The 23697-nt window shown below is 38.9% G+C and overlaps 1 protein-coding gene across 6 annotated transcripts in view; it reads right to left on the minus strand.

The window, feature by feature from the left end:
- The window catches only part of PDE5A (phosphodiesterase 5A), a 94914-nt gene that overhangs the window by 66371 nt on the left and 4846 nt on the right, over positions 1-23697 (minus strand). For all 6 annotated transcript variants that reach the window (XM_073341003.2, XM_073341002.2, XM_073341006.1 and 3 more), the window contains exons 2-3: positions 13667-14255; positions 11091-11180 (exon numbers count right to left, since the gene is read on the minus strand). In XM_073341003.2, the coding sequence (XP_073197104.1) occupies positions 11091-11180; positions 13667-14255 (679 nt within the window). The remainder of the gene's footprint in view (positions 1-11090; positions 11181-13666; positions 14256-23697) is intronic.

Below are 23697 nucleotides of genomic sequence, written 5' to 3' on the forward strand. Positions count from 1 at the left end.
GGCTGGCAAAAGTAAAATTTGCTCTGGCCTTTTCTATACAAGAACACTTTATAACTGTAAATCAACATTGAGACAGCTCTATCAGTGAGAGCAAATTTAACAAGAGTGGAAGCTGAAGAGTAGGATAAGATCCAGGAACTTTATCACTGTTTCAAATCCTATTCAGAGACATGCTAAAAGCAGCTGGGTCACATTTGCCCTACCTTTCCATTGCTACTTACAGTGGAGCTGCACTGGTGGCAAATTATGATGATGTAACTCACCAGTGTAGAAGGAGCCCAAGTTATTTAGCATGAGAATCTGAAAAGTTACATAGTGAGAAGCACTACAGTTTATTTGAAACTATGCTTTTAATTCAATTCAGAATTTTTGGCACATTTGCAGCAAGTCATGGCCATGCTCCAGAGAAACGGCATTATTTGTGACCCTAGCAGCATAAAGTCCAGTGAACGGTTAAAACAACAGTATTTTCCATCCTGCTTTTAGTACAGACAACATAAAAAGAACTTTGCTGTGCATGTGTCTGAATAATTGTGTTTAACTGTTATTCATTAAAGTTATAACTGTTAAGCAAGTACTTAAGGAGGATGGAAAAACAGTTTTCTCTTAATGGGAGAGAAGATAATTTAAAGTCTTTCACATGAGTCTTCCCAAAATATCAGTGTCACAGATCACGTCATTGTTTTGCAAGATGGGCCACTACCAGCTATTCAGAAACTGCTGAATTGGAATTCATTTGCAAATTGGATACTATTAATTTAGGCTTAAATAGAGACTGGGAGCGGCTAAGTCATTATGCAAGGTAGCCTATTTCCCCTTGTTTTTTTCTACCCCCCCACCGACGTTCTGGTTAAACTTGGATTTATGCTGGAAATGGCCAACCCCGATTATCATGCACATTGTAAGGAGAGTGGTCAGTCTCGAAGAGCTATTGCCAGCAGGAGAGTGAGTCTGTGTGTGTATGGGGGTGGGGGGGTGAGAAAACCTGTATTTGTGCTGGAAATGGCCCACCTTGATTATCATGCACATTGTAGGGAGAGTGGTCGCTTTGGATGAGCTATTACCAGCAGGAGAGTGAGTTTGTGTGTGTGGTTTTTGGAGGGGGGTGGGGGGGTGTGAGAAAACCTGGATTTGTGGTGGAAATGGCCCACCTTGATTATCATACACATTTTAAAGAGAGTGGTCACTTTGGATGGGCTATTACCAGCAGGAGAGTGAGTTTGTGTGTGTGTGTGTGGGGGGGGCGGAGGGTGAGAAAACCTGGATTTGTGCTGGAAATGGCCCAACTTGATGATCACCTTAGATAAGCTAAAAGAAAAGGAGTACTTGTGGCACCTTAGAGACTAACCAATTTATTTGAGCATGAGCTTTCGTGAGCTACAGCTCACTTCATCGGATGCATACCGTGGAAACTGCAGCAGACTTTATATACACACAGAGAATATGAAACAATACCTCCTCCCACCCCACTGTCCTGCTGGTAATAGCTTATCTAAAGTGATCATCAAGTTGGGCCATTTCCAGCACAAATCCAGGTTTTCTCACCCTCCACCCCCCCACACAAATTCACTCTCCTGCTGGTGATAGCCCATCCAAAGTGACCACTCTCCCTACAATGTGCATGATAATCAAGGTGGGCCATTTCCTGCACAAATCCAGGTTTTCTCACATCCCCCCCACCCCCATACACACACAAACTCACTCTCCTGCTGGTAATAGCTCATCCAAACTGACCACTCTCCAAGTTTAAATCCAAGTTAAACCAGAACATCTGGGTGGGGGGGGGGAGGGGTAGGAAAAAACAAGGGGAAATAGGCTATACCAGCAGGATAGTGGGGTGGGAGGAGGTATTGTTTCATGGTCTCTGTGTGTATATAATGTCTTCTGCAGTTTCCACGGTATGCATCCAATGAAGTGAGCTGTAGCTCACGAAAACTCATGCTCAAATAAATTTGTTAGTCTCTAAGGTGCCACAAGTCCTCCTTTTCTTTTTGCGAATACAGACTAACGCGGCTGTTACTCTGATACCAGCTATAGACTCAAAAATGTCCATTTTAAATAAATACTTTATTGTGAGGACCATGCGGTTCAATTCTCCATACAGCAAACTCTCATTGACTTCAATGGGAACAGGAATGTGCATATGATTTATACAAGGGGTTGCCAACCCTCCAGGATTGTTCTGGAGTCTCCAGGAATTAAAAGATTAATCTTTAATGAAAGATTATGTCATGTGATGAAATCTCCAGGAATATATCCAACCAAAATTGGCAACCCTCTTTATACACTATGAACGGTGCCTCTTATCCTATGAGCATTCACACTGCCGTACTGAGGTGCAGCTTTCCTTAAGTACAGCTGCAGCCTCTGAACAGTAAGTACATTGTCTAGCCCCCTCACATGCTCTTGAGGTAACCTATAGGCACACTGGCTGATGCTCAGGTCTTTATTCACACCACTGGCCTTGTATTTTTATTAGCTTTGAACCACAGAAGCTAAGACAATTTTAATGAGCTCACAGGCTCTCTGAGGCATCCGAAAGGTGAGCACTTTTATCCTGTGTAAACACCTTTCCTCTATGAAAGGAAAGCTTGTGGTGCTTAAAGAGCCATGAGGAAACAGTAAAAGGACTATGTTAGCATATACTAAAAAGACCATTTAGTCTCTCCTCATTAGCACTGCAGATTTCTTTTACCAAGAGAAAGATGCATACCAAGAGAACTTGCGCTCTTTTAGATCCCTGTAAAGCCCTTCATTAATAGGTGTTTAAAAAAAGAAAAAGGACTAAAATGGTTAGAAATTCATGGCTTTTCTTATGATGATAAAAATTCGATGTGGATAACCAACCTTAGCAATTTTTGGTTCAGTGACACTATAAATGTTTAAAGATGTTTTAGAGGTGTTTGCCATTTCTACATACAAGATAAACGGATTGTGACCTCACTGACAACAGTACAAATTCCAACAAACTGTACTGATTTCTGTGAGATTTGGCCCAGTGACAATAATGAGAAAAAAAAATTCAGGTGGACAAGCTATTGAGCCAAACTATGGGAAATGTTCTTACAGGCAGCCAATTAGGAAGAGACATATAAAACTCCAGAGGAACTGTTCCAGTCTCTGGAGTAATTAGGTAATTAGGACAAATGTGCTTCACATGCCAGCACACAGGTCATGAAGATTATAGGATCTGTATTTTAGAGCTTAGTATAAAACCAAAACACCTCAAAAAATTTTCTTGCAAGCAAATCATAAATGAAAATAGGTCAGATCTTCAGCTGGTGTAATTTGGTTTAGCTCCATTGACTTCAAAAGGAGCTAGGCTAGTTTACACCTGATGGAAATCTGGCCCCAAAGTGATTGTGACAATGATACTGGATATACTGCAAAAAGATCTGCTCTAGAAATTATTTTGGAAAGTTCTATGCCACCTGTTATACAAGAGGCCAGACTAGATTATCACAATGAACCCTTCTGGACTTGAAATCTATGAACCTATGAACACAAAAATGTGGGAAGCCTGCCTGAATTGCATGTATATTGGAGGAGTGGAATCCACACTGCACCAAGCAAAGGATCTACATATTTGGGTTCTATAGAATTCCTCTAATGCTCTCTGTAAGCCCTGAAGGATGCTGCAAACACTAACAATCCACACACACTCAAGCACTTTTTAGCTGATGAAGACACTGCATTGGTGTTAAAGAATCAGCAATAAGAAGAAAACATGTTTTATTAGACAATGTCTTGTTCCTTAGGCCCAATATTTTACCTTCCTTAATTCTTTAATAAGCAGGTGATGTGTGAACTGGGTTGAAAGCTGAATAGTTTAGCAACAGAACCCAAGTTAGCTATTTTTCGTTTTCTCGTTACTCTCGTAATGTGCCCACAAAAATGTCCTGTATACTTCTTGTATTCCCAGAGCCCAAGTAGTGAGGATTTAGATGGGGTTTAGAAAGAGCGGGGATGGGGGAATGACAGGCAGAAGTGGGCAGGGAAGAATTTAGGACTGGAAGTTCAGAGACACAGGGAGGGTTAAGGACTGAAATACAGGCAATCTACCTACATCAGGAGACCTCTAATTTATGACAGGCACTCTATGGTTGCCAATGGGCTGCAATGCTGAGTGTTAGTTATTTCCTTTTTCAGCCACAGCACAGCCCTTATGCTGTGGTGGTGAGGGAGGGAAGCAGAGTACTGCATGTTCCAACCTTATGCAGCTCCTATATAAGGGGAATTGTCCCCCAGGCTATTGCAGCCCCTTCACACATCACAGAGAAGTGTGCAGGAGCTAGGATCAGAATCTGGCCCAGAGAGAGAGGGAAGGGGAGTGTGAGAGGGAGTGAGTGAGTGTGTGTGTGTGTCGGGGAGGAGGGAACCTAAGGTTCTGATCCAGATATCAATGAAGTCAATGGAAATACTCCCATTGGATCACAGGCTACATGTTTTGGTAGTGTCTCTCCAGTATATAGGAGACAACCGAACAACACAAATGCAACTTCACAACTGACAGTAATTCAGCGGGCTCCCTTGTCACCAGTCACAGAAGGGAGACCAAGAAATAAATGGGAATAACCGCCCTTCATATTCATTTCCTCCCACCAAAGCATAGCTGACAGTGTGGGGAAGCTTCTATTGTTGCTACTTGTTCAGTAGATAGAAGGCTTTTGGCTCCAGGAATGTCAGTTATCCCCTTTCATAAGGCCTAAAGGGAAAGAGAGAGAGAGAGAGAGAGAGAGAAAGAGAGAGAGAGAGAATTCCTTTAATTGTCAGAGGCCACCACAGTCACTAAGTGTTTGAAATGGATTGCTGACTTCTATCTCTATCAGTGGCAGTGCACCCCCTCAGGATTTCATGGAACACAGCAGACATTTCTTCAGTGCTGATGGCTGCATTCTGAATTTTATTTTATCTGGATGGATGGCTTCTTGCTGCATTTTTGTACACTCCACTCTCAGGCCTAATTCTGTGAAAGCTACTTCAAAGAGAGTCAGTGCCCTTTTTCACAGTCACTTCCTTTTCACTGACTTTAAGAACATTCTTTTGCTTCCTGAGAAGATTTAATGATTCAATAACACCAACACCAGAAGAAAGATGATTCACTAAACCAAATAATGGTGACAGGAGGAGGAAATTCAACACTATCTGGCTTAAAAACAAGGGACCCAACTGATATGAAATTATGGCCTATGTGATTTTAGGTTTATTCTGCTTCCTCATCCCTGCAGAGGCTGAGCGTGATTCATGGCCACAAAAGTATGCAGTCCTGCTCAGATATTTATTTACAGACTCTAGCTTTTAACTAACAACACTTTCATTTCTAATGCTCTTCACCATAATGTTAGCCTTAGCTAACCGTTGGAGTGTCAAAATGTACAGGTGCTCATTAGGCAACGTCAACATCAAGGCATAAGCATAAGTCAACTATGTCTACATTGTGGGAGGAAGGTAAGAATCACCTTCCCAGGCTGACTGTCATTAGTGCCCTTGGCTAAGGCCTATAAAAATAAAAGTCAGCAAGACAGCAACAAACAACAGCAACAAAAAAGCTGTTATAAAAAGCATAGCACCCCTGATTTGTAGCAAAGCGCTTCCCAGTGACAGAAGACCAGGCAAAAATAAAAAATTAAATAAATCCAACAATTGTAGTGATCTTTTCCAGAATGAAACATTCACCTAGCAGACCAGCAGGAAGTTGAATCTTACGTACTTCTGCTCAGAGCTTGGGAGTTAATTCAGCTCAAAGCTCCCATATGGGAAAATCCTATATACAGTTAATAAGGGTGAAACCAAAATAGGATTTTATAGAAGTTACTCTAGACAGTATATAGAATTTCATATAGAATTATCTTCTTTCCAAACCAACCATAAATTTAACTTAGAATTCTATCCACAAAATTCCACACAAAAAATAATTTACTGTGCAGTTCTACAGGATGTTTCTGTAAGGAATGGTTTTATAATGGTCATGTACAAGTCTGAAAAATTACATGGAGAAGTGCTCAGAAGTGGAGATGACGATTTACAGCAATTTCTGTAGTCCATTTTCAGATCTATGAATCCATCCAAAACCAAATGAGATTGGAACCCACTCACTTCAAGCATAAAGGTGCCTGAGGCTAAATCAGTGATGCTCCTGTGTTCTTAGGCATCCATGAGTCATTTTAGAGGACCAAAAGTGTACCTCAGGGATGGAAAAAATCTTCTGAGACTCAGTTTATGCAGTCAGTAGAGATCAAGGTTCTGAGCTGCCACCATCCCAGGGCTTCTGCTGCTGTTCTCTCTTGCTGATAAATCATGAAATCTCAGGCTACAAGGTATTTGCTTGCCTGTTCCGTGCAGTTAGTTTATGATAAGCGATACTTTGCATGTATAATACATACGGTGTCTTTGATCCGAAGCTGTCAAAGCACTTTACAAATATTAATAAATTAAATAACTTACAACACCCTTCTGAAGTAAAGAAGTGTTACTATACCCATTTTACCGCTGATGATCAAAACGGAGAAGTGACTTGGTCCAAGATCACATATGAAATGTGCATTTATCCCACACTCCCGTTCCTGGAACAGAACGCTAAGAGTCTGATTCTGCCACCCTTACTCATGTTGAGTAGTACCTTAGTCCCACTGAACTAAACTTGCAGAGAAAGATACTGCTTAAAGGTTGCTGAGCATAGAGCTGAGCATCAGGCCCTCAGTCTAACAAAGCACTTAAACACATCCTGAACTTTGAGCATGTAAGTAATCTTATTGGCTTCAAAGTTAAGCATGTGTTTAAGTTATTTGCTGGATCATGGCTGATCTGGAACAACACATATACAGAGGAATACACAGGGCTTAAATTCAGCTGGAGCTGTCCAGACCAGAGCTCCGGTAAATATTTTCAACCCCCTGAAGTTTTTATAGCATGTTATAGAGGGGGTGGGGGGCCCTCCAAAAATACTCTATAAGAATTTAAGCCCTGGGAATATAGGTGTACGCTTCTCTCCTGCAGTGAGGAGTACTCTTGGTGCATTAAGAATGTTGGAAGGCTGTGTTATGGCTCTCCTAATGAAAATGAATGAGCTATCTTCTCAGCAGAAGGAAGGTACTTTTAACAATCCTGCTTTCTGAAAATGCACTGTAGCACTGAACTGGTAATAATCAAGATCTACAGCTACAGTTGTGGCCAACAAATACCACAGTTTCCCCTTATAAATAAAACAAGAAATAACCATGGTAATTATATGGTAACAGTTGGCTAATAACTTTTTACTGGTGGTCATTGTACCTTGATGATAAGAATTCAGTCAATTTTAGAGTTGTGTGTGTTTTCTCTTACTTTTCATAGTCAGTGTGGCTGATTTCATAAACTAAGAGGGTATCAGGTTATGGAGTTATCTATTGTCATTAGAGAATTGCCAGAAGAAAAAACCCAGAGGGAACAAATGGCACGTTTCAAATGGCTTAGCAGTCACTGTATGACAGTTTTAAACACAGATAAGTTTGAAATGGATTCACTCATGGCCAGTTTGTTTGTTTTTCCATTTGTAGTATAAGAGTCAGGTTTCTCATCTTTCTTCCCTCTTGATTTTTCTAAATAGTTATAAACATCAGATGGCACATTCTGGAATGCCAAAGCAAACTATGTGGCAATGTTTGTTGTGTAGGATGGGATAGAAGCTCTATTTAGTTACCAAAGATTGTGCAGCAGTGGCCTGCAGATATCAGAACTTGCTTCAAAACCCTTCCAGTGCTACTCAAAGCTTGTCCAGCTTGCATCTGTAATTCTTCATGGGGAAAATAGGAGCTTGTCACAAACAGAGCTAGCACTGTGTAAATCTCCCATTGCTCTGAGCCTGAAAAGTACAGACAGCAGTGTTTTCCAGTCCCGGGCCTGATATGCCTAGTCTCTATTGGCTCTTTCAGCTATAATTAATAAGTAGAAAAAATGCTTTATAAAAGTTTACTTTTTGTTATTAACATATTTACTTCCATTCTTTATGCGTCTGTGAAGTACTGAGGTTCTTGCTCTTGCATATGGTGCTTTTTGTTGATAAGACCACTACAGTTCTTCATTAGTCCTTCTCCATGGGTTCTGCTTCTTGAAGAACTTACTCCTCATCTTGTGTTATTTCTAAGAAGGCTCCTCAGCTCAGGTTCCACGTGGAAGTTTAGACTAATCTGAGCCTACTTTTCATCTCTTCTGGAAAAATCTTCATTCCCCAACTGACCCAGAGGTTTGATATTCAGCCATGATATTTCTGCAGATCACATACTGACTTTTTGCTTTAAACATACCAATAATATATGTATCATATGTATTTTCCAGGGGCCAAATTTCCAGGTAGAAAAGACCTGCTTCTCTTTCTAAGTATTTATTTTCAGATGTGTCTCAGAGACATATTTGGCTACATATTTGGACTGTGACTAGTGAAATTTTGCACTAAAGCAGTTTTCTTTAGCTGCTAGATACAATATCATTACAAAGGCTTGGTCTGGTTTTTGTTTTTTAGGTTGGGGAGGCATGGAGGAACCATGGTGGTTTCTTTGTTTGGGGTGGAAGATGCTTTTAATAAAAAAAAAAGCTGAAAGCAGATGGTAATTGAGGAGTTGATTCACTGAATTAAATCTCATTCCAGAAAAGTGTCAGCAGAGCATTAAAGTGAGGGTGATGAGAACCTTCTGGTAAGAGACTTTAAAATAACAAAAGAGTCCCCTAAGAGAAATTCCAAAGTTTAGATCTTCCAGTTTACAGCATATAGAAGTAACACTTCACTCCCCCCTCCTCCTTTAGCCTTTGCCAATTTGTTAATCTGTCAGTTTGTTTTCTATTTTCATAATAAATAGGTGCCTGCTTTATTTCATCTAGAACTCCTGTTGTGCTTAGAAGGGGAAACGTAGCTAAGATTTTTTTCAGGATCGGCATATTGCCAGTTACAGGTTCATTCAGCCCAACAAGTGAGTGCTGGTACATATGAGCAGAGAATACTTGTACTTAATTCTTTCTCATGTATGACCAGAGTAAGAAGTAAGAACCCATGTATTGTGGCCAGCTGAATTTTGTCATGACTTTATGATTCTAAGTTCTTGGCTTATAGCATTCTTGTGTTTTTTCCAATGCACATAAATAAAGCATGTGACCTAGACAAAACATAGACCCTCCATCTTGCATCAATCATACATCCAGCGCCACTCTCCCAGCCAGATGTCAGTGCACACAACGTTCTGCTTGCTCACTGATTGGCTCATGGCCAGTTGCAGCTACTGCCAATTAACATGGGGAGGCACTTTGAAGTGGGGGCAATGTTTGACTGTGAGAACAGTGATCATGTTCATGATCAGTGTGAGGTGGTGGGTTATAAATTTGAAACACTTTCCTTACAAGACCTGGAGCAGTGAAAAAACACTTTGAAACAGAAGTCAGATGTAGGAGATGCCACATTTAATCACTGGGTCAGCCAGGATCATCAGACCCAAATGAATGAGATAATACAAGGTAAAAATGAGAATTGGGGTTAAATATGGGAGATTGGTGTCTTACGCAACAAGACTGGGAGAGTGGAAGGGTTAGAAAAAAAGGGAAAATGGTATTTTCAAATCAGCCTTTTGAGCAATTTTTAACAGTATGAACTGATTAGACACAAACTGTGAACTCTTCTGAAAAAGGAAGACTTAGTGGACAGCAAATCCCCGTCTGAAAATTTCTGGGGCACTCCTTGGTTAGTCTATGCTGTGCCAACATCCTGAGAAGGATGGAGAACAGTATGAGGTTGAATCTTATTCCTTCCAGCTTCAAGAAGCTCTTTCAGTTATTGGCAATACATAAAAACACAATGAGCCTGATTTTCTGTTCACTAACACTAATTTTACACCAGTGTAATTGCATTGGCTTAATTGGAGTCACTCCTGAATTACACCAGTGTGAGAAGGAAACCAGGATCACTCTACTCAGATAGCTGATGGTGAATTTCCTCAGCATAATGTCACTCCTCACTTAATTTCTCATTTTCTAGTTTTCTCTTTTAGCTGTTGTTAGGTTTTAGCTGTTGCCACCCAACAGAGACCTACTTTGTTTATGCTTTGAAGTCCATGACAAAATTCCCTTGATTCTAGTTGTAGCAGGATCAGACCTTAAAGGAGTATTGCTGTGAGAAGTGACACAGGACTGGAGGGGAGAGCTGTGCAGAGAATCTGAAGACCTGATTCTGATCGCATGCACCCCAGTGTAATCAATTAAGGGTAATGTGAGCTGTGGGTGCTCAGATTCTCTGAATCACGCCATTTTTATTTAGGTACTTAAAATGTGGATACAGGTGCCTAACTTCACGTACATACTTTTGAAAATGTTGCCCTGGGTCTATGAAAGGGAACCCCCGCTTGATATCTTAAACTTGTGAGGTATTTGGTAGAACGTTATGGTCACCATTTTACATAGCGTTAAAAACTGAAAAGTGTCATCTAAAGATAAGATTTATATGCATTGTGAAAAGCCACAGTAAAACAACATTTGAGGAGTATCTTTGATTCAGAAAAGAGAGAAAAGGAAGATCATCTTTCATTCAATTTAAGAGAATCACAGGGTTCTGCAGGGAAAAGTCCCTTCTCATGGCTTATACAATGGATGAGACAATAAGTGGGACTGTAATTAGGATTTGAAGTTATTGGGCACTACTGGCATGTATTTTACACGTTTAAAGATAGTAGCACATACATGATAAGCAGCTATAGTTTGAAAGAATCTCATTTTTTTACCACTTCTTCCTGCATTTCTTCCACACACAAAACTCCTATTGATTTTACTGAAGTGAACTGGGAGTTTTGGGTGTATAAGGAAGCAGAAACCTTTTTGTAACTGGAAATAGAAACAACATTGTTTTAAAATAAAAAATTGTGTGTAAGCTCTTCTCAGCAACTCTATTTGGTTAACATCAGTGAAGCAGAAAAGGGAGTAAAATTTTACTCCATCGAATGATATGCAGGCAGGACATTTAAAAAAAAGCTTTTTTTCTACTGTGAGATAATGATTTACAGGTGAAAAGTGTTTAAACGAATTAACAGAGCTACATATACGCTATTGTATAAGATGATCAAGGTACTGCAGCTTACCTCTTCCCTGTGGTTCTTTATTGGCATACAAAGAATACTCTGAGTCTTGTATCCTGTGATTTGGTCAACTTCTGCATTGAATCGGGGATCCTGACAGGGCGGAAAAAGTTGAATTAAGTACCCACTCAAAGAATGTCTTGTTTATTTCCCCAGTTTATAGGCCCATAGAGGAATTATAGCATTTTTCTTAACTGTTACCCAGGGTCACAATGTTTCCATTGTGAGACAATAACTATGTAAATATAAGTTATTACTGACTGAGTGAATTTCTAGCAATACTGTACAAAACAAACTGCTTATAATGAATATAAACACTTGTGGATATATACAAAGGTCAGAAAATGCAGTAAGCTTAGGAAAAGCTGTTTGTCCAGGCTGGATATTCATGCATAACCATTTTTAGCACATCTTTTGTTCTGAGAGGAAATTTTCAAAACACACCAAAAGGCAGGCCGGCGTGGCTAAGTAAGTCTTATTAATAGGATTAGGATTTCCATTTGGGGGTTAAAATGAGTAACACCCCATCTGAGGAAAAAAGTCAGAGAATGGGCTTTTATGGAATATACACCAAAAACATCTGAAATGTACTTTTTTTTCTTTTCAGTGTTGAAAAGTGTTTGCAGGAGGATGCTGACAAGCTCCCATGCTTTCCTAAATCTCTCTCCTATGCTCACTGAAAAGTCAAGCCCATGAGCTTCAGAAAGCAGCTTTAATACAAAAATAACCGTTTTCTAAAAACTCACTGTTGTTCCTGCAAGACTTATTCGTAATGTACCTAAAAATAGTCATTGACAATCAGAACAAATTCTCACCACCAATTTGAGTCATTCAGTGCAATCAGCCCAATAGGGAGCTGGCAAACTGTAAGCATTATAGAATTTGTAGGAATACATACCAGGATAGGAACTGAAAAGAAAGAGCTTTTGGTTCTGGGATCCTCTGCCACCACAACTTTGGGGTAAGCTAGTGCTTGTATAGGAAGAATGGTCTTGAGTGTGAGGCATAGGGCAGGTGTCCAGAAGAAAAAGAAACACCCCATATAAAATCTGATTTGTATTGTGTATGTATAAAATCCCTATTATTATTGCAAAAAGATGGAAACACTGAAAATGACTCCACTGGCAATATAATATTTTTGCTCTCACCAAAGTTATAGCCATCTAGGCTGGGATTTTCAAAGGATCATAAGGGAGTTAGGCAACCAAATCCCACTGAAACTCAGTGAGGCACTTTTGAATCCCAGCCTTAATCCTAATTTCACATTTGGTAACATAATTATGTTAAAGTGTAGACCCACTGGCATTATAGGTCTGCGACTATGTACCACGAGTAAAAAAATCATACCCCTTGTATTTACATAAAATGCAATGAGAATTAGCACAGACTGTCAAAAAATTCCAAGTATAAATTGTGCAATGAGATTAAATTTCTTTTCCTTTTCATTTTGAGTTTGGTTTGGGGTTTTTTTGTTTGTTTGTTTTTTGTTTTATTTGTATGTATCATTCTGGAACACTGATTTTATTTTATCGTCTCACTAAAATGCACCAAATTGTACTTAAAAGGAAGATTATTAATTCACCAACATTTGATTTCAAGCTCAGTACAATGACCCCGATCTGGGAAAGCATTTACGTACGTACTTAGCATTAAGCACATGAATACTCCCACTGATCTCACGTGCTTAAAGCGAAATATATACTTAGGCCCAAATCCAGAAAATACTTATCAGAGTCTTCATGAACGATGACCATTAAAGCACATTATATCACCCTTATATGTATTGCTGCTGGAAAATATTGTTTGGCAATATCACACATCCTCAAAAAATCCACTCAGGAGGATGAAGAAATGACCAACTAGAAGTGGTAATTTTCAAGTCAAAATTCCAGTGTTTGTTCCACTTGGGAACCCTTCTCTTTCCTTATCCCTAACTCTGAATGCACAAAACCCGCTTTATCTATCAAGCAGCGTTGTTTCTTACAGGATATTCTGCAGGTTGTCAGTCTAGGCTTAAATCATTCAAGTAATAGGGATTCTACCATTTCAGTTGGGAGACTTTTCCACAGCCCAATGTATCTTATTATCAGGGTTTTTTCCTGATATTCAGCCTACATTTTCCTTTGCTCAGTTTCATCCCATTATGCCCAGTTATGCAGCCTTAGGATTCATATAGAAGTACATGTTCATATGTTAGCCTATATTTTTATTTTTAAAAATGCAAACAATTATTTGCCCCCATAATTTAGCCCACTTTAAATACCCAATTTCTTGGTACAATCAAAATCATACATTTCTAAGTGTCCTGAAATACAAACGCAAATAATTGTGGGTGGAAAAATAGAGACCTGGTTAAGGCCAGGATCAAAACTTGACCCTTACTCTCAAATGTCCATCACTTGTTTTCAAACATCCATTCCTCAAACATCATATGTAGCCAAATGTGCATATATTTTAGAGAGAGATATTTGAGGCCAGATCCTCAGTTAGTGTAAATCAATCTGGCTCCAATGAACTGCATGTATTACACTATCTGAAGATCTGGCCTCTTTTTACTTACACAAAATTTCCATATTTACCTCATATGCATTTTTGATGTTCAAAGGCTGGCCCAAAGCTGCCACATGTCCCACAATTCCCTTGTTCCATTCCAAGCGAATGCAGTTGTTTGAAGCTTCTTCCAAGGTGGAACCTTCTGCAACATCGAACAGCCTGCTGACAAGAAACTTCTCATTGGAGCTATCCTCACAGACCAGGAAAAGGGAATAACGATCAGCAGCTATGAGCTCATGGATGTGCAAGAAAATTTTGTGGCAAAGGGCTGTGACGTCCAAGTGAGTGGAAATATCTTTCACTAGTTCTAAGAGTCTTGAGCACTGATCCCCTGCATCAGTCCCAATCCTTGGAGATTGCAGAGGCATCTGTTCCTTTTTTCCAGAGCCAGAAAGGAAACTTACGGTTCCAACAGAGTCCTTGACAATGATGGGCCTTAGAGGCCTGTCAAATTCAGAAGCAGAGATTTTCCTTACTGGTGTCCCAGGGTTAGGGCTTTCAGCTCTGGTAGTCTGATGAGCAGGACAAGAGCAATCTTCACTGTGGTTTTTGGTTCCTTCCTTGCCGACTGGGATGGTATGAACTCTCTCAGCAAACCATGCATTGACCATTTCTCTGCAAAACAGAAGTGAAAGGTAATAAATACTATGAGTTAACAATCCCCAAGCAATCATAATTATTTAAAGGGACCAACCCTTTTACATAATACTACATAAAATAGTATGGGAGCCGCGATCGGCCGAACCTGCGGATGCGGCAGGTAAACAAACTGGCCCGGCCCACCAGGGGCTTTCCCAGCACAAGCGACGGAACAAGTTTGGGAACCACTGATTTAGTGAAACACCTGCTTCTCTTTAACTCGATGTTGTTCATTTCCAGCCAACACTGAGACTTAAGCACTAATATCATGTGTCTTATAAAAAAGAAATATTTCTGATCAAATAAATGACTCTGAATAAGGCAGAAAATTATTACTCATGACATAGCTTTCAGTGCATAAAAGCTGAAAATTATGACTACACTAATCTCAAATACTTCATCCTTAGTCATGTCATAGAGTTTAAGGACACAAGGACCACCAGATCATCTGATTTCCTATCACAAGCCACCACCCAGCACCCCCACACCAAACCCAGAAACTGAAATTAGACCAAAGGATTACCACCTACAGGAGACTAGACTATTATGTGCCACTGAGAGGAAATAAGAGAGACCGAGGTGTACCAATGCCCAAGGCCCCGGAAATGGCAGGGAATTAAATGAGAGCTATCCAGATAATCCTGGCAAATGATCATCTGCAGCATCGGGATATGTAAGGCAAACCCCCTCCCACACACAAAGTCACTGCCAATTGGACCTGGGGGGAAATTCCTTCCCAACCCACATATGACAACCAGATAGAGCAGGGGTGGGCAAACTTTTTGGCCCAAGGGTCACAGCGGGGTTGCGAAACTGTATGGAGGGCCAGGAAGGTTGTGCCTCCCCAAACAGCCTGGTTGTTGTATTGTAAAATACAAAGCAGTAAGGGGGCTGCTGAAAATGATTGGCAAAACAAAGCTAAGGAGATTGATTAGTCTCTAAAGTTTTTTATTTCAACTATACTTCTAAACAATAGATATTACAGTAAGCCATAACCTCAAAAAGAAGCATATCTGCCTTCCCTTGTGAAGGTGTGAGCACTGACATATGACTTGAAGTCCTGACTAGGACTAAGAACTACACAGATGTGGAGTTAAAAACTGATTCACTGAATGAGGACAGATTTAAAATATGGTGAGTCTATGTACTGAATACTTGTCCAAGAAAAGGAGCAATGTGACTGCAGACTACACATCAGTAAGGATTTCAGGGTCATATATGAGAGAATATTTTTTTCCCTCAGGGGCAGTAGTTGGTTAAAATGATCTAATAGAGCTGTTTGACCAATTTCTGCTCTTAATCACACCATAATGGAAAGCAGAATCTGATCTTTATCTGGACTCCCAATTACAGTATTTTGGTCCTGATCTTACAAAGACTTACACATGTGCTTATTATTCATACACTATGAGATAATCCTGTCAAGGTTAATGGCACTAACAGGCCATACAGTTAAGCACAATTGTAAGTCTTTTGCAGAATCAGGGCCTTAGACTGCATGCTCTTTTGGGTAGGTAAATTGGATGAAATGCTGGCCCTATTAAAATCAATGGGAGTGTTGTCACTGAGTTCAGTGGGGCAGGATTTCATCCCATATGTTTCCAGTTCTTCTGTGACGTGCCTAGCACACTTGTGTATGAAATAATAAATAATAATAATAATTACTATTACTGTGTACATCAACATCTATTACAAAGCACCCACGAATATTAAACCAGTCTGATTACTGGAAAATGATGTCAGATAATAAAATGCAATAGAATGAGCAATAAATGATTCCACTGTTGCTGTGAAAGAGAGGGTTAATTATTTAAAAAAATATTAGGAATTAAATTCAGGGTTTATTTAATATACTAATAAGTATTCTCAATTATCTGTCTTCATTACAGTGTCATCATAATTTCTCTTTGAACAAGAGATCTGGTTTCACCCAAACGGCTTATGAAATGATACTTTCATATGAAAAACTACATCAATAGGAAGAATGATTAATATATTATCATAACTCTGATTTTAACAAGGACTTCTTTATAGCTCTTAATATGCTGAGCTCCCACAGATGATGTTAAAATGTGGGAGGGGAGACTTTGTACAAAAGAAATACATGAACTCATACTTTTCAAGAGGCATGTCAGCAAACTCACACTGCAAGCTGTTTGAGTAAGGGACATAATAAGAAGCCAACATCTAATCATTCTCTTGATCAAAGGAGGGAAGGGAAATCTTTTAGAGGGAAAAAAATTACGGAAATGGCCAAAAATATCCCCTGAGGAAATAAACAGATGATTATTAAAAAATAGTTGTATAAGAAGACTCTGAACATCCCTGGATTAAAATCAGTGTTCCCGACTCTTGTGATTTCAGCATGAGACTTGCGATATTTGGTGTTTTTCTTTAAGCCTTAGCTCTGGAGATAAGCAATTAGCTGAAAACCTCTGCTTTCATTAACAAAAATAAGCTTCTAGCCCTTCTGGTTGCAAAGAAAGTTTGAAAATGTGATCTGAGTGCACCCTAAAGGCTCAGGAACTAGAAGGCAACTAAAAACCCATTTATTATTATGTTAAAAACTCATGATTTTTAAGCCACTCTCAGATTGTGTGGAACCTGACTAAAAAAATACTGTAAAATCAGATGTAAATGCATTTATACAAGCAAAGAACAAGATGGAATAGCCTTCCTAACCTGCTCATTAATCAGCCAAATGTACTCACATACTTATCATTTGTAAGTCTATGATACATTTGTACCCACCTGCTGAATGACCACAGTTTGTTAGAGGAAATAATAAAATGATCCAATGAAGTGAGCTGCAGCTCATGAAAGCTTATGTTCAAATACATTTGTTAGTCTCTAAGGTGCCACAAGTACTCCTTTTCTTTTTGCGAATACAGACTAACTGCTACTCTGAAACCAGTTTATTAGAGGAGGCACACTGAGCTGATTCTCTACTGCTTTGCATCTGTGTGATCATTTACATGTGATGAAAGGAAGAGTAAAATGCTATCATTCTGACCTGGTAGTGTTTCACATTCAATTTGCACAGGTGTAAATGGCCGTATAAAATGTAAAGGCAGTGGAGAACCAGGTGCACAGTGTACTGGTTACAGCATGGACTTGGTTTTTCAGATAAAAGCCCTGCCACTTTATTTGTTTGTAAAGTGCCATAGCACAGGTTTACCAATGTAATAACAACAAACAAACAAACAAACAACAAAAGCCTCTAAATCCAGCTCTGACTCCATGGCCCTAGAGTGATTCAATCTTTCCATTTCATCCTGTCCATCTATAAAGTAGGGATTTCAAAACTTATCTTCCTGCCTCACAGTGGTGGTGGGGGGATTTAGAACCTGACTGTGTAAGACTTTTCTCATCCAAGTAGTCACACTGCCTTTGAATAAGGACCTTCTCCTTATTGGAAAGAGAGTTTGCACTATTAGACTTTATGTTTTCCCCCCAAATGTCTCTTTGATGGTGGTCCAGTAACCTGCTAGCAGGTTAGTATGTGGGTTTTTTACGAAATTGTGTAGATTAAGACGAGAGAAAAATCCTATGGCTATAACTCTCCTAAAATATATTCTTATACTTTAAACTGATTAGGCATTTGCAGAATTTAGGCAACAGTAAAGTTGTTTAAAATCAGCTGGAATAACAACAATTTTATTGACCTGTTCTGAGTAACACTTCTTATAAGGAAATTATTCATCTCCGTTTTCTCACACAGCTATATGCATGGGTTGAAGAACTAATATTTTATTTTGGATGAAATGCAAAACATAGTTGTTTTAATCTATTTTAAAAATCAATCAGAGGACTTGTTTTTGCTTTTTCAGTACCATTTTCCATTTAACCATGCTTGACAAGTATAACACTTATTTTCTCAGTATACAATAAGCCATATAAGTAAGGTCTATCAGTACCAGACACCTATTGAACTACAAGAGAGATTAGTGGAAATAAATGAGAAAGCACTATTTATGAGACAAATGTGATGTGAAAAGGACTAAATTAAGGGTCAATCTTGCAAACACTCCTAATTCACACAAGTAGTCTTCAATGGGCATAGATATTTGCAGAATTTGGCCCTAAGAACCTTAGGGCCAGAAAACTGCCATGAGGGAGCAGTTGCAGCAGTGACAGTAGAGATTAGGTCTGTATAAAACAGGAGCAAATACTAATACCAGGTGCTGCAAGAAGCCTGCTCACTAGAGACCCTTTCAATACTGTAACATGCTCTCACCCCAGCGTAGCCCTTTAAACATTGCTTGGTGTGCAGCTACAGCCGCACTTGCTCCTTACTGACTTCCTGAATCCTTTTCTTCCAGTAAGCCTGCACTGTGGCAACCATAATTGAGGCCAGAGTTCATGAATGGGAGTAGGTGATGGCTATTTTTAAAGTCATTTGCATTTTGTCACATCCACACCTCCCTCTCATTATAAGATGTTGAATGTCAGAGTATGGTGAGAACCGAATTTGCCAGGTGACATCTTCCAGCAGAAAACATTTTGAGAGGATTTTTTTTTGGAGTGGGGGTGGGGTTGAGGGGGAATGAGGGTTATTACTTTTGAAAATGGAGAATAAACTATTTGGGGGAAAACATATCCTTCTGTATAAGGATGTTCCCTTGTACAGAGCTACATAACCCCAGCTCTCGTTATTTATTATTTGTATTACAGCAGCACCTAGAGATCTCATCTGAAATAAGGGCCCTGTTGTGTTAGGTGTTGTACAATAATGAGAAACAGTCCCTGTGCCAAAGAGCTTACAAGTTAAATAGACAAGGACAGAAAGTGGGTGGAAGGGGAAACAGAGGCACAGAGGAGAAGTGACTTGCCCCAGGTCACACAGCAGGCCAGGGGGAGATCTGGGAGTAGAGCTGAGCTCTCCCAACTCCTGGTCAAGTATTCAATCCCACAGACAATACTGCTCCCCACTAACTGCTCTTATGCAACTAATTCACTGTGTGACCTTAGATAAGTGACTTCACCACTGTGCATTTCATTTTACCCATCTGCAAAACAGATATTATCTTTAACTACCCCAAAAAAACCCTATGGTGATATTTATTGAGTTACGGAGAAATTAGAATCGCCTTCCTCACATTAGCGGTGATACTACCTGTGTCAATAAGAGTTGCAAAGTAATTGCCTTAACATAGAATCATAGAATATCGGGGTTGGAAGGGACCTCAGGAGGTCATCTAGTCCAACCCCCTGCTCAAAAGCAGGACCAATCCCCGATTAAATCATCCCAGCCAGGGGATCTGTAAAGAACTTTGAGATCCTTGGAAGAAAGGCACTCATGACTGAATTCATCTAGTATAGAATGCCAACATTCAGTTGCATTAATTCTTAGGGCCTGATCCTACTGCTGTTGAAGTCAACAGTTTTTCAAGATAGGCCCAATAATTAGTCTTTATCGATGTGCTTTTCTCAGAATAACCACTAGATGGCAACAATTTTCTTTTCAGTTTTTTGATGTAAATTAGATGTGGAAATCATTTCAAGGATCACCATCAACTTGAAATCTAGTTGATTTTTAACAAAACAGTTTAAGGTAGTTTCTGGTTCTAAACCTGCCCCGTGTTCCCTTGCCAAGAGTTGAGGTTTTCCCATTTTCATACATTTTAAAAATGTTTTCCTCTCCCCTCTTGCTTTGTGAAGACCTACACAAGTAGGAGAAATTGTATGACTACATAGTGGAAATAATGAAAAACAACAATATACAAAGTGCTGTCAAATGCACATAACTGAAATCACATAGAAAGTTATTTTGTTCTCATCCCTTGATGTGTTATTTGTAACAACAGTAAGCAAACTTTTTTTTTTAAGATAGAAGTTTGATTTTAAAGATTGTAGTGTCCATTTATGGGCCCAGCTCAACAAAGTTCCTATGCACATGCTTAACTTTAAACATGTGAGTAGTGAATGGGACAACTCATGGTCTTCAAATTAAACATGTTCTTTGCCAAGTATAAATGTAAATTAAGAACTCTGGCTCCTGATTCAGATACAGTATTCTTGTTAGAGCTGAAATTAATGATTTTTCAGTGTTATACAATTTAAATCTTGCCTGATGCTGGTGTTTTTTTTCTTAAATAGGACATATAATTTGATTAGTTGGTTGAAGTGAGGATACCAAAAAGTGCATGTCCTTATGATAATTTATTATTCTTGGCTATTTACAAGTCAACTTTTACAACTAAACTGTAGGCCTAACTTTTTTTTTTCCCCCTCAAAAACGCTGGCCCTAGAAGGGATTTTCCATTCACAATACAAAAAAGGCACAGCAAAATTACAGCGATACAAAGGTCAAGGTTTTAAATAATAAAACGGGATCTTTTATTTTTCCTGATAATATGTTTGTTTCTTGTCCCAGCCTCAGAATAACTACAGCCCCATTCACTCTCCTATGAAGTCAATAGCAGTTTTGCCATTGAGTCTAGTGGAAAAAGGTTTAAGCCCTAAAGGTGAAATTCACCCCTATGTACTACCAAAGTCCCACTTAAATTCCCAAAATAGGACTTAAGTAGGATTTAAGTGGAGCAGAGGCTTTGGGCTGGCCCTCTGTACAGCAGTGAATTCACCCTTAGCCCATAAATAAATGGGAAAATATATTTTTTTACTAAGTAAACATATTTTGTGGTTGGTGTCAGGCCTAATGTGAAATGACAACCATTGAATTACTCACAAGGGCCATTTGAACAAGGGTTTTTTCTGGCACCCTGTAAATAGAGTCTTTTGCAGCTAATGCTGTTTTTTGAGCAATTCATATAAATCACAAATTATTCCATGTAAATTTATTTATGTTTCTTGGACAGTAAAGAAGAGGGAGACTTACATTGTGTGACTTTGGTAATTATACTTGTCTCTGACAAAGCAAAATACCTTTTCTTTAATATAATGTTCAAAATGAAAATAGATTGCACAGTATTAGTCTGATTCAGGAAACACTGTAGGAGGTTGAGCAGCATTGTTTGCAGTACTTGACCTGGATCTTACATTCTCCACACAATTCACCTTTAGACAAACATTCAAAAACATGCAAATACACTATGAAAACACGAACATGCACTCTTTGGCCTGAAGACATTCTGAGCAACAGTTTAAATTTCACCCCTGTTCAGAAGGCCAGCACAATGTCTATGCCCCACTTAAATCCCACTTAAGCCTCAAAGTCAGACCTACGTGAGATTTAAGTAGTATATAGCCTTGTGCTAGCCTGCTGCACAGGGGGTGAACTTCATTCACGATCAGTAGCTGCAATCTGGGAGGATTCTTCAATAGAAGCCAGTAGTCAAAACTTTTGTGAATTCCTATGGCTACGAAATACTAACCCAATGGTAAAGATTCTCTGACTATCCATCACACCTTCCCACCTCCTTCAAATGGAATTTATACTCCCCTCCTCACACTTTATTTTCTTGTACCAAAAAGTTAGGGTCTAATCCTCTCGCCCTGATGCACACAAAGCTCCCAGCAAAGTCCAAGAGGAAACTGCCTGCACCTGCACTGCTTAATCATGCTCTCTCCCTCTCCCCCCGCATTTTGTATAAAAGGTGGAGGGGGAGGGTAGTCTGTTGACCCTGCTTTCTCTGAATTCATAGGAAGTTTTGCAGCTGCATTGATCTTCTGCTTTTCAGACCCCTTTCTTTCAAATAAGTAGGCATAAGTGTAACTTACTTGCCTATATGTGTAACTTGACTCATATGAGTAACTTTCCACACATGCCTAAGCATTTGTTGGATTTGGGTCTTAAATTTTTGCAGTGGTCTTAATGCACAGTGTATACATTTCTTTGGGGAGCTGAGGTTCCTGAGAAAAGTGTTTAAGAATGTGTGGACTACTTAGAGGAAAAGGATTTTAAGCAAACTAGTTTTTAAAAGAAACACTTTTCATGTTTTTTACAGAAAAGACCCCTATCCTCCTCCACTCCTTTCTCAGGCAAAACTCTGTGAATACATACAACGTGAACAAAATGTGCAAACGGGAAAAAATATACTATGGTCAGAATGGTGTAACATGACTAATGTCAACAAGGTTACACCAGGGATTGATTTGACTCAGTCCTGTAAAAATGTTCTATATTTTTAGGATTCATTTTTTTCACAGGGGATTACCAAAGTATTTTCAAATCTGATCATTCAAAAATAACTCTCCAAAACACATATTCAGAATCTGTTTGACAGTCTGAACTTCTGTACACTTATTATAAAAATGCATAAACTTCCTCTTATATAGAAACAAACTAAGCATAGGCATATTACTATGAATAAAACTATGAGACAACACCCAAGGTTTATAACTAACATAAGCTTACAAAGCTAAAACACCAAACAGATGGCTCAAGAGGAAAGGCATTTTCCAATATCTCCCTGAACATGGAAACTGAAGACCTCGGAACTGAGAAACCAGCCCAAATGAAATACTTGGAGCTGTCATTAAGAGAAATAAACTATGCTTGCCCTTTCACATATCACTGATATATTCAACCTGTGTTACAATAACCCAAGATAGCTATAGCAAGGGGTCTTACTTCCATTAGGACAAAAGCAATGCTTAACTTAATATTTTTGATCTATCATGCCATACATTTAGGAAGCCAGAAAAAAATACCTCTATGGAACAATGAAGTTGCCTATAGCTGGAACACAATTTTCCCCTGAGCTGAGTGAATCAGCAGTGAACAGTGAATTTGTCTGTGAGCGCGAAAGGTACTAAGAGAAAGTCACATGAGTATTTTTAAGAGGAACAATAAAGGAAACCAGAAATATTGTATACAGTATACTGGTTTCTTGAAGAGAGTTTTAAGTAAGGGTGAAGCTTGGCGGATGAAAGTGGTGTGACAAACTGCCTGGATAACATTTTTCCAAAAGTAATACAAAAAGTATACCATCAGTAAATTGATAGTGATAATAGACTCACCCCTAACTGTAACAGAAGTTAGTGGGTACAAGGAATGCAAGGTTAGTCCAATACAGTATACCAATCAAACTTGTACACCATTCAGTACACCATGCTTAATAACATTAGAAGAATGATTTTTAACATCAATTATGAAAAAGCTACAATAATATTATGGGTAATCAAAAGATAGATTCTAAAACAAAGTCCATTTGCTGTACCAGAATGAGAAGAATTAAATTTAATTTGAAAACCATTTCCTCCGCTTTCTGAAAAAGCTACTCTTACAAATAAAATTTGAAAATTTTGAAAGGGGAAAAAACATCACAAAGGAAGATTAATTTTAGTACGGGAATTCTTAAAAAAATAAATAGCTTAATTTTAGTAGGAACTAAGGAAACAGGAATGTGAAGAAGTGGTACAACAAACCAACAGATGTACAGTATGAACTATTACCACTAAAAATTTTGTATCTGAGTAAGCCAAAATTAAACAGGCTAAATAAACTGAGCCATAT

Source organism: Lepidochelys kempii, chromosome 4 (assembly GCF_965140285.1).
Source record: "Lepidochelys kempii isolate rLepKem1 chromosome 4, rLepKem1.hap1, whole genome shotgun sequence".
NCBI lineage: Eukaryota > Metazoa > Chordata > Testudines > Cheloniidae > Lepidochelys > Lepidochelys kempii.